Here is a 15,128-nt window from a genome sequence, read left to right as displayed (position 1 = left end):
GTTGTTAGGGTTGTTAGTTAGTGTTGTTAGTTAGTGCCTTTAGTTAGTACCTTTAGTTAGTGCCTTTAGTTAGTGCCTTTAGTTATTGCCTTTATTGCCTTTTTCTTCACACCGTCGTGTGCAGCAGCTTGTAGGTAAGCTGAGCTGGCGTTGGATGGATGGGTGGGCAATGAGGTGTTGAGAACTGCTGGCTGTCGGAGCTCACAGCACCGTATTGCTTACTCTTGACCATCAGACGTAATTTTCCCCTGGTACACACGTTCCAAAGGGGGTATCAGTAAAGTTGGCACCTGTCCCGTGCTTCTTCCATTGTCTTTGCTCAGTAGTGGAAGCATTGTAAAGTTGCTGGGTGGACAGGCATCACGTAGCCTGAGACTCAGCATGTCTTGCAGCAAGTGGATGGGACGGTTGTGCTGTGTGTGTTATTCCATGGATGTCTTAGCCCTGCTCACTGACCTGCTCTTTCTCTCTCCTCTCCTCACCCTCCGCCCACTGCCTCGGTGCAGCTTTTGCTCTCATTCCATCTGAGCAAAGCGACAAGGAACTGCTGCAGATAGCTTGAAGTGATCTCACTGCCAGGTACGTGCCATGTTTTGTCCCCGCACATGGTTTTGCCGCAGGGTATGCGAGGGTAGTTCTGACGAATTGTACCCATACTGTGCTGTGTGAATACAGAAAACAGAAATGTGTTTCCGTTCTGTTCCAGCACGTCACAGCTGCTGTGATGGGCGTCGCGTGCATGGCCGGGGAGGAGAGTGGGGCTCCCCAGGACAGAAGATCTCCAGCAGAGCCCTACCAAGTTACGGAGGTGATGCCTCTGCATGCTGGTGAGTGAGGTTCTAAAGCGGGGTGGGCAGGGCTGGGGCAGCGAGTGCCCCCTGCTCCACACCAGGAACCCTTGTCACGGGCAGACTGTGCCAGGGGAGCGAGCCCAGGGCCGGAGAGGGCAGAGCTCCTTCTGCTCCCGCCTGCCTTTGGCCCCTCTATAGCACTGCTCTCTCTCCTTGCTCAGATGCTGAATTGCTGCCTCTGTCTGATGTGGAACAGGAGGCAGTGGACTTCATCCAAGCCAACACCATCAGCATGGAAATGGTAAGAGCAGCCATCTCCATCGTGGCTATACCTGCATCTCCAGACGGTCCCTCTGGCTCTGCCTTCAGGCTGCAGGAGGGCTGATGGCCGGGCAGAGCTGCTGCTGTCCTGCAGCTGTCCTGTGCTGCTCCACACCCCGCAACGCCTGGTCCCCCTGGCCATGGCTGTCCCCACTCACACTCCTCGGTCTCTGTGTGCGTGCCAGAATCTGGTGCAGAAGCTGCAGTTCCTCAATTCCATTTGTATACTGTGCAGCATGGCTGGACAGACGAGCCTCACACTGAGCCATGATATCTTCTGCTTGCTGAAAAATCAGTGCAAGAAGATTGAGGTGAGGGGACATGGCACCCAGGTAGCTGCACCCTGTGAGAAGGACAGGACAGGGGGAGAGGGAGGCAGGGAAATGATGCACAGACACCCAAGTGCCCCAGATGGGACTCCAGGTGCTGCTGAGAGCTCAGCAGTGGAGGTGGACAGCAGCACCAGTGTGCCAGTGTTTGTCAAGGGCCACTGGGGCGACTCAGGCCCTAGCGGCCGGTGGCAGGTTTGCTGTTGCTGGGTGCTGGCAGCTGCCAGGTGCCATCCTGATTGTGCTTTGCAGGTTCTGTTGCGTGAGGAGCCCATGGAGCAGCTGAGCACCGGCCTGAGATACTGCTGCATGAACACCATTGCTGCCTTGAGGTACCTGCCCAGCCCCTGCTTTTGCCAGCACATCCCCCAGGCACCATCCTGGTGGCCCTGATGCAGCTCCCCACTAAGTCTTGGCCCTCGCCCCAAAGCTGGTGACATCAGGACTGTCCTCTGACCCAGAGCAGCCCCGTAGGGGAGGAGGCACCTCCTGGCAGGGCTCCCCATCCCTCTCAGGGAGCCTTGCCCAGGGGAGGACCTGTTCCAGCCCTGCCTCAGCACCCAGGCACCGCTCCTAGCATCAGTGTCTCTCTAATTGCAGCACAGTTAATGCAGTTACAGAGGAAGAAATACTCCATCTCTTCAAGGTGTGCTGCAGCATCGTCTTCTATCTTCCTCCAGCCAGGGCCTTGAACATTTCCCTCTACAACCAGGTATGTACTGGGCAATCTACTGTTGACCCCATGCCTCTGGGCTGCCGCTTGCATTACTTGTGTCCAGAGATCTATCAAGATGTTTGTGGGACAAGGTAGCAGCCTTGCTTGCCCTCACCCCTCTCACTCTTGCCTTGGGCTTGGCAAACACCCTGTGTTGTAGCCTGCTCTGAGTGCAGCAGCCTTGCAGGGTGCCCCTGTGCACAGATCTGTGGGTATCCTTCCTTGGCAGCCAGAGGGGTTCACAGCAGTCTACTGGGTATGAAAGGGAACCCTGAAAGACTTCCACAACCCACTGTTCTCTTTACAGACCCTGGAAGCTATGGACGACATGCTGCAGATTGTGCTAGATGTCTGTCCCATTGCCAGTGTCAAGAGTCGGCTGCAGGGAATCTTGGAGGTCTGTCTATTGTGAAGTTCTGCCCCCACAGCTCCCTTCTAGTAGTTTATCCCACTCCATGGAAACGGCACTGGCAGTAGTTGGAGCCAGCAAGGGACCCTGGCGGCAGTAGCCCCATGATGGGCTTGGCTTAAGCTCAGGGGAAGCCTGGATGGATGCTGTGATTCCAGCTAGGAGCTCAGCAGACCTGCAGTGGGCATCAGCAGCTCCCAGGCTAACCAGCAGCTCCTCTCCTCACAGGTGCTGCTGCCTTTCAGCATCTCCAAGACACAGGCTGTGTGTGAGAGGGCTTTGGGGCGCATCTGGAAGCTTAGTGGCTTCATGACCAGCAGTTTCTGGCAGCAGGTAAGGAGACATGAAAATTGTGTACCTGTGAGAAAAGCTGCGGCTCAGGTGTGAACCCTCAGAATGCTTTTGACATGAAGGGAGGGTCTTTATCCTTCCTTTTGCCTGTGCTCATCCTGCTCCAGATGCTATTCTCTCATTCTGTTTAACATGCCTTCCCTCCTTTTTTCCTTCTTACTGCAGCCCCTTGGAAAAAACCTTGCCCCTTCTCAGAGGACAGACATTGCCCTTGTAACCCTGGAGAAGATCATTGGGGACTATGGTTTTGATGAGAAGAAGTGGGCTGAGACTATGCTGGATGTGCTTCGGAGAAACCCTGGCACCTGGCTGATGGATGTAAGCAGAGTGAGGCAACCCTGCCCGCCACAGCTCTTGGGAACTGAAGCCATTTGAAGGCAGCAATGAGCTGTGGGAAGGGCAGTAATAACACAGCCTGGGAGGCAAATGGCTGCAGTCCAGTGGCAGCAGCAGTCTCCCTGTGTTCTCACAACAGGTGCCAGAGATTCTGGGATTCATCCACGCCAACCTGAAGATCCAGAGCACATCAGTTCAGCAGATCCTGCTCTCAGTGCTGGATATGCTGACCGTCCAGTTTCCCAGGGATGTGCTGAGGAGTGTGTTGACCGACCTCCCACAGAATGACAGGTATCAGCCCAGACAGCCCCACACATTTGTTCCATGTGAAGAGCAGGGCTCAGAAATGGTCTGGCTGCCAGAGCCAAGGAAAGCTGCAGGACATCCCAAGGAGCAGGCCCTCCATCCCACTGTGCTTTCCAGTGCTGGTGGGCAGCTCAGGGCTGCAGCAGCCAATACCAACCATGGCAGCCCAGAGCCCCCCATCAGGCTCCTGCCTGAGCCATGGTGCTGTGGCTAAGGCAGCCCTGCTGACACAGCATTGCTCTCTGTTTATAGCACTACCCTGGACATACTGAAGAGTGTGCTGACCCTGCTGGAAGCATCCAAGCGGATCTGGGATGAGCTCAGCAGTGTTCTACAGGACCAACAGCTGTGTGAGATATTGAGCATCAGCACAGAGGAGTTGGGCCTCCTTCGCTTGACTGTGAGTTACTGGACAATGCACCGTGCTCTCCTACAGAGCACTGGTAGCTCAGGCTGGGCTGTGTCTCCCTAGTGCCCTGCCTTGAGCTGCCAGAGCAGCCAGGAGCTGCAGGGTGCAGGATGTCCTGCTGCCTCTGCCTGCCTCTCACTGCTGTGTTGGTTTCAGGCGATGCCTCCCACTGAAGAGCTGGTGAAGGAGCTGTGTAAGCCAGCACTGCTCCAGAAGCTTCTGAATGTGGAAAGCCTGCCAGTGCTCTGGCTGGTGCTCAGACGTCTCGTGCTGCTGTCTGATAGACCTGAGACGGTGAGCAGGACCTTGTCAAACGAAGGCCTCATGTTGACAGCCTGGCGCTGGGGCAATGGGCAACACTGTGCCTTGGCATCTGTCCTCCTGATGGAAAGGAAATTGTGTGTTTTGTACAGGCAATTGAAATCCGGGCCCTGCTTCCAGGCGTCATGGAGAACCTGCTGTTTGCCAACACAGCCATTACTGTGAAGGTGCTGAATATTTTCAGGAATGCAATGCACCATCTGGGGAAGAGGCATGCCAGTCCGTTTGCTCTGGAGCTGGCTGAGAAGATCCTGCCTCTTTTTAATCACGTAAGTCTGATGTGGGAGGCTGAGCTCTGCGGGTGGGTGCTTGACAGGAGCGTCTTCTCCTTTCTTTCCTTCTCTGGGCTCTCAGGAATGACATGTCCTGTGGGCTCTGTAGCACTGCTGGCCGTGTCCCTGCTAGTGCAGCTTGGTTGTTCTTGGTGATGTCAGGCCCCTGTGCTGGGGCTCAGCCTACACTCATGCTCACCATGGGCAGTGAGAGTGTGCTGCTGAGGTCTGAGGTCCTCCTGTTCTCCCTCAGGCATCATCTGAAGTGCGAGAAGGTTCCATCCGCCTCTTCATGGATGTGATGGATGCTGTGCTGTGGTCTCAGAAGGGAAGCATGAAGAAGATCGTGCGCAGGGCCCTGCACCCTCTGCTCTTTCACATGAGTGACGAGACCCTGAGCGTAGCACAGGTACGAATTTCAGAGCTGAGCAGTGTGCAGGCAGTGGTGTGCTGACAGTTCAGCTGTGATGTGCAATTGAGAGCAAGTTCAGCAAGCATTCAGACACTGGGATGTGTGTCTGTGTGTGTGGTGCCATGTCCCTGCATCTGTTGTTCTGCAGGCATCTGGGGAAGCCCTTGTGTCCTGTGCAAAGTTCCTGAAGTGGAAGGAGCTCAAGCAGCAGACCCAGCAGAAGAACACAGTGGGGATCATGAAGTGTTTGGTGAGGACAATCTCACAGCCCCCACCTTTTTGCTGGGGGAAAGGGGATGCTGGAGGAGGGGTTGCAGCAGCAGCTGTGGCTGCTCTGCAAGCCCCATGCTCTTGTTCTCCAGCTGCAGCAGGACAGAAAGGGAGTGGAAGGGTACCTGCAGCAGAGCCTGCCATACCTGGAGGATTCTCAGGCCTCCTTGCGATGCGAGGCTGTCAGATTCATTGATGAGCCCAACCCCTGCGTCCCTCTTTGGGCCCTGCCCTGGCAGGAAGGCACAGCCCTGAAGCCCCCAGGTACAGCCTGCCCATGCCGGTAGCCACAGTGGGTGCCTTGCTCAGGTCCCCCCTCAGGTGCCGTCCCTGCCTGCAGCATGGAAGGGGAAGCAGCTGGGCTGGCGGGGTTGGGGTCTGAGCTTCTGGCAGCATGTTGGGGAGTGGGTGTCTGACAGAGCTCTTTCCCTAGGGCTGATTGGGAAGCACGCCAGGGAGCAGAGTGAGGAGATGCTGAATGAACTCTGCAGTGGTGAGTGAGGGCAGTGCTGTGTGTGTTGGGGCTGGGGGCAGAGCTGGGCAGCATGCAGCTGTGCTTTGCCCTGCTGCAAGGAAATGCTGCAGGGGCAGAGGAGCATTCATGGCAGTCCTGAGCAGTGTCTTCCACTGACCCGTCAGTCTCCCGTGCTCCTCCTGGCCAGGAAAAGCAAGGAGTGGGGCTGGCAAGGCCCAGAGTGGAAGCTGGTGGCTCTCTGTAGACTGGGGGTCCCATCTCTGCTCTGTTTCCTTCTGTTGCAGCCCTTCAGCCTTTGGAAAATGACCCCCATCTAACAGTCTGTTCTATGGCATCTGAGACCATCCAGAAGCTGAGACACCAAAGGCAGAAGGCGGCACCAGCACGGAGAAGGCTCCCAGCACTTTTCCGCTGGTCCTGCATAGCCTTCTGAGGGATAATTCTTGTTCATTAATGTTGCTAGGACACCTGTACAGCAACGTTGCTGGGACATGTGTTCCTGTCACGCAAGACAGACCCCCTGAACAACAGCGGGAGCCTTGGAGCACAGACATCTTGGAAGAAAGAACAGGAACCAAGCTGGTTAGAACTGGGTCTGTAGTTAGCGATTAATTAAATTGAAAAGCACAATTGAAAGCCTTTGGAAGGAAGATCTGGAGAATATGACCACTAGAGAGCGGCACGTATGCACACAGATGCAGAACTGATCATAATTACACTGACTAAATTGTAACTCCTCATATGAGTTCTTGGAACTTAAACAAGCAAGCAGAAAAGTTGTGGTTTATTCTAGCTTTTGCAAAGCCGGAATGCTGGGCAGCAAAGCTCCTGCTTGCTTATAGTGCTGTGTGCCTGGACATAAGTGTCATGTGGAAAAAGACAAAGAAACACATTTTCTTTGCCTATGTCTTGGAGAGCCAGGAATCCAGAATTCAAGATCTTTGCTTTTGAGTTTGCAATTCAAAACCGGATTAGAAAGGATTCTGCAAACTTTCTTTGATGACATTAGACTCTTCATTAACAACAATACTGTTTCTAATACTACTAATAACAGCAACACAACAACAAAATAATGGAAGATGAAGGAAGACATGGGGACAAGAGTCACTGGAGGAAATTTCTCCTTTGAACTGAATTGGTGTTAGTGTCCCCGTGCACAAGAACCAAGGAGAGAGCAAGCATGTTTTGTACTCTTCAGAATGCAGTGTGGTTCATCTTATTGTCATCCAAATGAGACCGGGATTTCACTGCATTGTTGGAAATGGGAAAACAGTGCCAAAGTTGCATGTTTTGAAGCGGAAAAATAGTAATTTTAAAAACCCACAGCAATAGAGTAGAGAAGATCACCAGCAAAGCCTGTATCACTTGACCTCAGAGTAAAAGCAACAGTCAACCAAAGAAGCGGATGCTGATCCATTTCATGCACTTTTGTAAGGATGTGAAAGCGAGCAGACTTACCTGAAGGTGGTGTAAAGTTAGTGGTAAACATCACCAAGCTCCCTCCAAAAGTGGACTTGACCTTTTGTCTCTGCGACCATCTACGTACAGAGGGAGCTACTGGAGAGCTGTGCTCGGATCCTTCAGTTTTCATGTCTCTTACCATCTCTCTTCCAGGAGATCTTGCGAAGAAAGGCTTTTCCTGTGAGGATGAAACACAGATAGGAAATGTTACATCTAGTTTTGCTGTGGGAGTTTACCTCTGTGTGTGACACATTCATTCTTCTGACAGCTGCTAACACTCAGTTTATTAATAAAAATCATACCTTTATTACTTTGTGCCTTGCAGATTAATCTGAATGTAAGAAAATCGGGTTGACTTTGTTTGCTTCACTCAACACTGGCCACATCAAGATAACAAAGGACATTGTTTTCAAGAATAATTGCAGCTATCTTCCAGTTGGCTTGTGCTTCTGTGTTTCTGAGAAACACCATCTAGCAATTTCTTTTTCTTCTTTTTTTGCACGAGTCCTGGATGCTGGTGTGTGTTGTGCTCTGTTGTTTGCTGACCAGCAGGTGAGAGGACTGTGTTTTGTGTTGGGTGTTGAGTTTTGTCTATCTCAGGGGCCATCCAATTGGATCCATCCTCTTTTTGCAGTGTTTAGGGACAGTTAATTTGCTGTTGCCTGGAGCTATGTGTGAAGTGCAGGACTAGAAGCTGTGATCGCTGAATCTCCTTGGATGAGCCCCAGCTCAGGTTCTCTCACACCAACCAAGAACATTTTTGCCAGCCCTGTTGTATTGCTGCAGCTCAGTGACCCCGACAATCTTCCCATGGAGTGCCGAAGACGGAGGTGGGAGCCTCCTTGCTGAGATCTGCTAGCAAAGCCCTGAGCGGCTCTAAGGTCGGAGCCTGTTGGGTCGGTAACACTGTGTCATGGTTTTGTGCTGTTGCTGTCCATATTCCACATCATAACATCACATGCAGTATGAATCATTAATTGAGGGTATAAATAGTGGAATCATGTACAAAGGAAAAAGGGTTAAAGAGAAAGTAACTTTTTGTTTATAACTGAACAATACGGATTGCTAAGGGAACGTTATATGGTATTAAAGGTGTTTGAATGGGACAAACTGTTCTGATGGTATAAGAAAGTGTAACTGAGGGTATGTGGAAGTGTAATAGAGGGTATGTGGAATTGTGATCGAGGGTATGTGGAAGTGTGGAAGGAGGAAGGCTGAGGGACCTGGTCTAGGTCCTGCTATCCTGGAAAGGCAGCCTGGGGATCTGGCAGTGTGTGTGCCAAGTGGCTCTGTGTGCCTATGGGTGTGTACTGAAGGGCACCCAGAACTGCCACTTCCCCTTGGGACATAGGCTTGGAGCATCAGTTGCTATGTTACTCTCTGAGAAGAGGATTCAGGCCCCAAGTCTTGCGTCCAGCTTGGTGATTTGGATTGACTCTGGGGCAGCAGTGGATGATCTGCAGCCCTGCAGCTGAGTGCATGAGGCTGATTGTGATCTCTGCTCTGCCATGTACCTACAGCAAATCCCAAGAGCACACAAAGATTGGGTCTGTACCCTGGCCTTCATCCCTGGCTGCCCCATGTTGTTGAGTGCGTACCAAGGAGGCGTGATCAAAGTCTGGAACATGGATAACTTCGGCCCAGTTGGGGAGATCAAAGGGCAGCCCCATCAACGCCATCTGCACCAACTCCAAGCACATCTTCACTGCCTCCAGGTGAGCCTCAGGCTTGGTGCTCCCCAGATCCTGCAGGAGGTGAGAGTGCCCTGTGTTGACTTGTCATCCCTGGGCCTGGGTGGGTTTGCACTGAGTGGGGCCAGGAGCCTGGAGGGCGAAGAGGGCAGAGGGGATCTTGCAGCTTTCTGGTCCCTCAGTGCCTTCCTCTCACCTTGCTGTCTTAGTCTGTCCCCTGCCCGCTCTCTGGGATATCCCCATGCAGGGTCCCCTCTTCCCTGGCGCTGGGCATCCCCTGCTGTTCTTGGGGAGCATTTTGGCAGCAAGACTCTGAAATCCACTCTCTTTTGTTTGTGCAGCAGCCGGAGCTGCGCATCTGACCTGGCTCACCCTGAGCTTCCCTGCAGAGATCTCTGAATCCCAACTGCAACGTCTGCTGACCCTCTGCTCTTCCCTGGGTACCCACTTTGCTCTGCAGTGGGGTGGGGAAGGGCTGCAGATGGGTGAGGATGGAGATGGTTGTGCCAGGAGCGGAGTGTGGACGGGTTGGACCCTGATCCTGCACGACTCCCCCACGGCTGCACACCTGAAGGACAATCCTACAGAGAACGATGGTGCATGGCTGGAGCCCTTCAGAAGGCTGAAGGCTCAGCCCAGGAGTGTCAATGAGGACGCAGCCTCTCCAGCTGCCCTGCTCATGTTTCTCTGCTCAGGGGGCCGACGAGGCCCTGGTCTCACACTGGAGCTTTCTTCTACCTCTCCTGTGGTCCCTTGGAGCATCCCCTGCTCTATCCTGCCCTGCCCCGCGCTGGGCTCGTGGGGGAATGTGGGAATACAAGAAAAGCTGTTCAGAGCAGCAGCTGTGGAGCCAGATCAACAGCCTGAGAACCAAGGACACCTCTGGAAGGAGAAGAAGGGACTCACGGCTCTGATTGGATATGTTAGGAAAAAAAAAAACTTGTGAAGGTTTATAATGGATGTGAGAACTTGTAATAAAGGATTTGGATCATTCACATCTGAGTCCGTGCTTCAAATGCTGCAGGGGAATGGCTGCGTTGAGCCCTGGGAGTGGTATTCTCTCCTTATGCGCTCTCACTTCCCTTTGGTCACTGAAGAAACGACTTTTGAACTCGGACTTAAGGATTTCTCTGCATGATCCCATTGGTGCTGAACTCGGATCTCAGAGGAGCTCCAGGATGTGCCCCATAAAGCACAGACCAATTTCTTTCTGCTTTCTGCAGCCCCGTTTGTTTCGTGTCACCAGTCCTTGTTCAAACCACTGCAGGGTGGGAATTTCTGCACACCTTGAAACAGGAGCATCTCTATTGACTTGATGGAGTCTGTCTTTTATCATTCTGGGGATGGGGGGGGGAAGAAGAAAATGCAGTTTCCATGGCCTGGTGGAGGGCACGATGGCATGCGCAGGGTCACCCTGCCATGGACAGGATGGTGGCTGCTCCTGGGTCACAGCTGAGCCCCGTGCTGTGGGGCTGGGCAGGATGGATCACAGGACCCATGGTTGCCCTGTGACGCACAGCACTTTTACAAAGTAAAAGAATCAATTTCCTTAAATATTGAGCATCCATACGTAAATTGCAGCCTAGTGGAATCTTTTCCTATCCAAACAGAATTCTTTATCTATTTCTGTTACATAAGAAAAGCAAATAATTTTTTATCGGTCGACTTTGAAATTCAGGCAAGTGTTCACTTGAAGTGTTATGAAGTGTCAGCTTTTCTAGAGCATTTACTTTTCATGCTCTTAATTTCTCATTATCTCGCCTTATTCTCTTGCCACGTCAGTGTTTTCATTCGATGGCTTCCATGTGACAAGAGCTCTTGCTGTGTGAGCGATACAAATGTAGCTTTAAAAGTGGTACAACTTGCTATTAAGGCAGCTCCCCTCGGGAATTCCTTAAAGCTGCAGTGAGACAAGGGACACAAGAGAAACTTTGCTATGCACAGCAGGCTGAGCCCTCCTGCAGTCCCAGCTATGGAGTGCTCTGCACAATCTGTCTCTTTTTGCTCCTGATGTGCAGAGGTTTGATCTGCTTTTGCACCAGCAAGAGAGAAGTGGCACCTCACACTTATATTTCTGAATATTCTTGCTGCATTCAGTGGGATGTAAGCAATAAATAAAGAAATAAAATAAAAATATTATTGCTTTGGTTCTCAAAAAAAAAAAAAGAACTGCCCAGCTTAATTTTGCTCCAGATCCTTCACTGCTTTGTTGCCTTTCACTGGACAAGATTTAGGGCCTCAATATCTTTCTTATAGTGAGGGGTCCAAAACAGAACACTGATAAACAGACCGGTACTGTGATCAATAGAACTTGAGGAAGAAATTCATCTTTCATGAGGAGCTCCTCTTTGAACAGCACCAGGAACTAAGACAGGTGTTTGATTATTTCCTGCTATGAGGCAAAGATGGATCAGCAGATACAGCTGGAATCTATCTCTCTCCTCCCCACTTTATTCCCCACCTTCAATTCTTTTTGGAAAGGAAATGCTGCAAATCTGGACTTATTTGGGAAATCACCGTGCACACAATGAAGTGAGAAAGCACCGTGCACATGAACAAGGCAAGATCCTGGATCAAGCTTTCAGTGGAAGGGAAATGCCTGAAAGGATTGAGCAAAGTCCTGGCGAAAAATACCTGGGGTTCCTGTTGGTGGGAAGCTGAACATGAGCCAGCAGTGTGCTCTCACAGCACAGAAAGTTAACCATATCCTGGGCTGCATCAAAAGAAGCACGGCCAGCAGGGCAAAGGAGGCGATCCTGCCCTTCTACTCTGTGCTGATGAGGCCTCATCTGGAGTACTGCATCCAGATGCAGAGTCCTCAGTACAGGAGAGACATGGACCTGTTGGAGCATGGACAGGTCACTGATACATGCCATAGAACTGATTCAAGGGCTGGAACACCTCTCCTATGAGGACAGGCTGAAAGAGCTGGGGCTGTTCAGCCTGGAGTACAAAAGGCTCCACGGTGACCTGAGAGCAGCCATGAAATCCTTAACAGGGGAAAGTAGAAAGAAATACAAATAAAAGAGATTTCCATTAGGATATTTAGCAACACAGTCAGTAAGGGAAGTCAGTAAGGCACAGATGATTTGCTACATACTACCAGAAGAAGAAATAAATATTACAATTCAATGGTAAATTCAGTTGTATTCACTTTTACTTCTTCATAGACTAAGATCTGAATACATAGAAAACCAAGAGAAAATTTATTACAGAGATTATAGCTCTTTCATTAAAAATGTCTGAAACTTAATAAAGAAAGTCAGCCAGGGATGGATTTATTGACCATATCAAATATGACCCCTGACTTCAATTCTTTGTGTTGCTTTTTACAAGGAAATGTTCTCTTGGCAGTGGGGTCAGCATATTTGGTGTTGAAAGATGCTGTAGAGCAAGGACTGACTCCACTCAGACATCAGGATGCCCAGGACAAGTAGGGTTCCCAAAAGGGGAAACTACAAGCTGCCATCAACATCTCAAAGTAAAATCTCTTGGAGAAGGCAGGTTTGTGCAGAGCCAGAAAGATCATGAGGCTGCAAACACTTTCAAGGCATATTATGGTAAAAGCGAAGTTCTCCAGCACATGTAGATACCAGGAGGAGAGAGAAGGGGGTCCATGCACTGTCACTGTCTTTCCTCTGATATTCTATATAGTTCCATAGCAAATTAAATTCTTTGGCAGGTGAATTGCTGTAATAACAGAAGTAAAATAATAAAAAAAGCCATCGCCTGGGCACAATGAGGCACACTGAGAAACAGTGAAGGGACAAGAAGGAGAGACCTCAGCTTCCTCTGTTGTGGGTCTTCAAAGTGCACCTGCAGCAGTCAGCTATTTTCCCTTATTATTTGGCTCTTTTCAAGATTTTCTTTGTGATACTGTTTTTATTTTTTTATTATTTTTATTTTTCTGTTTCCTAAGAGTCTCTACATGTTGTAGGTACTTCCCTCATCCAAAATTTCCTTTCTTCTTACGATAAAAGAATACAGATTATTCCCTCAATAATGGGAAAGGACAAATAGAAGCTGCTTCACCCCATCTGAGGTCAGGCTGTTTCCACACATAGGAAAATTGCAGGTAAGTGGAGGGGATTTTATCTAAGTGTAGGAACCAGGGGTGAAAATGTTGATTTTCTCCTCTATGAGAAGGGCAGAGCCAGCCATGCACACCCACAGAGCACAGAGCTTTTCATTGCTTCTTCATTTTTAAGTAAAATCATAGGGAAACTGTCAGACAATCAATGTGCAGAAGTGGTACAATCTCTTGAAAAGCCACTTACAGATCTGCAAAACTTGCAAAAAACAATTTTCTGTTTATCCAATTGTTTTCCCATCTCCAGATAAGACCCCGTGCTCTGATCCATTTTTTGTGCGTGCATCAACAGATTTTCAAAAAGAAACAAGTCAGCAACTGGCAATTTATTCAAGGTGTTGAAAGTATCAGACAGTTGGTAGATTAGAAAGCAAACTGATTCCTCCAGAATTTCTTGGGGGACTCTCAGGAAATGGGATCCAGTAGGAGCTGGTCTGAAGTGGGGACTACTCCATTTCTAAGGAACTGTACATCAATGAGGAACTAGTTCAATGCTTTCTCAATCAAAGAAAAACCTGACTTCAGTACACGTCTGACCAAATGCCCAAGCTGTACAAACCTAAGTCAAGGTGTGAATGCAACTCTCTGAAAGGAAATTTTGTCATTTATTTCATTTATTTCATTAGTAAACATGGAAGTTTGGTGGCCCTTCCAGGCAGGGGGGCTGGAGCTTCATGATCCTTGGGGTCCCTTCCAACCCGGGTCATTCTGTGATTCTGTGATTCATTTCTCTGCATTGACAAGACTATCTTCCTTGTGTAAGCAGAAAGAAGAGCTGCTGGAGAGGAGCTCTGCTGAGAGGGACCTGGGCGTCCTGGTGGACGACAGATTGACCATGAGCCAGCAGTGTGCCCTTGTAGCCAAAAAAGCCAGGGGTGGGTAAAAGATCTAACACACATCTCTATGATGGGGGTGGCCCAATCACAAGCAGTGCTGCGCTCAGTTGTTCTGCTTGCCTGCTCCTCGAGGAGTTAGGAGAAATCTATGCCTGTTGCGTGTTCGAGTGCATGCGCAATGCCATGTGGAGGGCTTATCGCAATAAAGATTGGCGGATTTGCTGCGTAGACCGGTCAGAACTCAGATCTGCGTTGTGCTTCCTGCGGCACCAAATGCCCAACAGTGGCAGTTCCGAGTATTGGCCAGCAGGTGGCAGCAGAGACCACGGAAAGGACGTCTGCGGGACAGACCCTGGGGATCCGTTCTCTTTTGATTATAGGGGAAATATATTGAAAGCTTCAGATTTCATTAATCTTTGTGGGAATCATATAATGTGCAACTCAAATCTACCTCTTCGTGCAGTGACTGCCTGTAAATTTGCTAGAGCCTGATATAATATGGCCTTGTGCTTTCCGCTAACTCACCTTCATTTCATTTTCATTAAATTTGCTTGGTAGTCAGATTTTGGTGTGTGGATATTTTAAAACAATCTAACTGACACTGGCAAAAAATTAAAAATAAAATTAAAAAAAAGTGCACAACAGCATCGTATCAATTTTTATAGATAACATAAAGAAGAGCAGTTTCCCTTAGTTTTCTGTGCCTCTTTACTTTCTTACCCTCTCCCCTTGTGTGAGAAACTCTCAAAGTCAAAGATTTCTAGTTAGGCAAAGATGGCAGCGATAGCAGCAGTGCTTATTCATTATTGTAATACTGCGCGCACATCCCCTATTGGCAAGGGAGAAATTGCACACCAGTCAGTGAAATCAATTCTGTTCTATGCCCTAAACCCAATGCAGGTGATGCTCTCATGGCTCTCATTGGTTGAGCACCTCAGGCTCACAGACTCCTCGAGACTGTTGCTAGGATTCATTTCCATAGAAGGTCAATTACCAACCTCTTGTTTTTAGGTCTGCCTTGTACTTTTCTGCGGACAGAGAAGGGCAATGTTTCCAAAAGTCAGTACATTCATTCTGTCCTGTGCTGGGCTCTACCCACCCTGCGTATTTATCTTGTGCTTGTCTCAATTCTCCCCATGTCAGAATGCCCCCAGTCTGAACTTAACTCTGTTCAGCAACTTTCTTGGTGCAAAAACTACTTATACAGCTGTTTTACAAGAGGGTTATACATTCAGTTAGGGCCTACACTATGTACTGAAAATACTGGAAACTTCCACTGCAAAAACACAATCTACCTCTCCCATCTGTGCAGCCTTGCAGACCCAGAGCATGC

At 49.7% G+C, this 15,128-nt stretch overlaps 1 protein-coding gene and 1 long non-coding RNA gene across 4 annotated transcripts; both read left to right on the top strand.

The window, feature by feature from the left end:
• The first annotated feature begins 1,252 nt into the window (after window positions 1-1,252).
• LOC146754218 (uncharacterized) lies at window positions 1,253-5,743 on the top strand. Its single transcript, XM_085527484.1, has 14 exons — window positions 1,253-1,423; window positions 1,694-1,773; window positions 2,042-2,153; window positions 2,464-2,553; window positions 2,794-2,898; window positions 3,082-3,234; window positions 3,392-3,543; window positions 3,811-3,958; window positions 4,124-4,261; window positions 4,381-4,557; window positions 4,814-4,969; window positions 5,121-5,222; window positions 5,335-5,506; window positions 5,676-5,743. Exons 1-14 carry the CDS (start codon window positions 1,253-1,255, stop codon window positions 5,741-5,743), a joined length of 1,824 nt encoding a protein of 607 aa, XP_085383610.1.
• Window positions 5,744-6,040: 297 nt separating this feature from the next.
• Window positions 6,041-11,025, top strand: LOC146754217 (uncharacterized). 3 transcript variants are annotated; one of them, XR_014938956.1, is made up of 4 exons: window positions 6,041-7,730; window positions 7,813-8,059; window positions 8,699-8,893; window positions 9,211-11,025. It is a non-coding gene; the product is annotated as an uncharacterized LOC146754217 (long non-coding RNA). The 3 variants fall into 3 exon arrangements; XR_014938957.1 differs by having other exon boundaries at window positions 6,041-8,059; window positions 9,214-11,025; XR_014938955.1 differs by having other exon boundaries at window positions 6,041-8,059.
• The last annotated feature ends 4,103 nt before the right edge of the window (window positions 11,026-15,128 follow it).

Source organism: Coturnix japonica, chromosome W (assembly GCF_054131305.1).
Source record: "Coturnix japonica strain WE chromosome W, WE-NBRP24, whole genome shotgun sequence".
Lineage (NCBI taxonomy): Eukaryota > Metazoa > Chordata > Aves > Galliformes > Phasianidae > Coturnix > Coturnix japonica.
Note: the sequence above shows the minus strand (reverse complement) of the source record. Positions and strands in the feature narration are given on the sequence as shown.

Coding starts and splice junctions, on each gene's coding strand:
- LOC146754218 (XM_085527484.1), top strand. CDS start 1,253: ATGGCTGTCCCCACTCACACTCCTCGGTCTCTGTGTGCGTGCCAGAAT. Junction 3,235..3,391: donor CTGGCACCTGGCTGATGGAT/GTAAGCAGAGTG, acceptor TTCTCACAACAG/GTGCCAGAGATTCTGGGATT. Junction 4,558..4,813: donor TCCTGCCTCTTTTTAATCAC/GTAAGTCTGATG, acceptor GTTCTCCCTCAG/GCATCATCTGAAGTGCGAGA.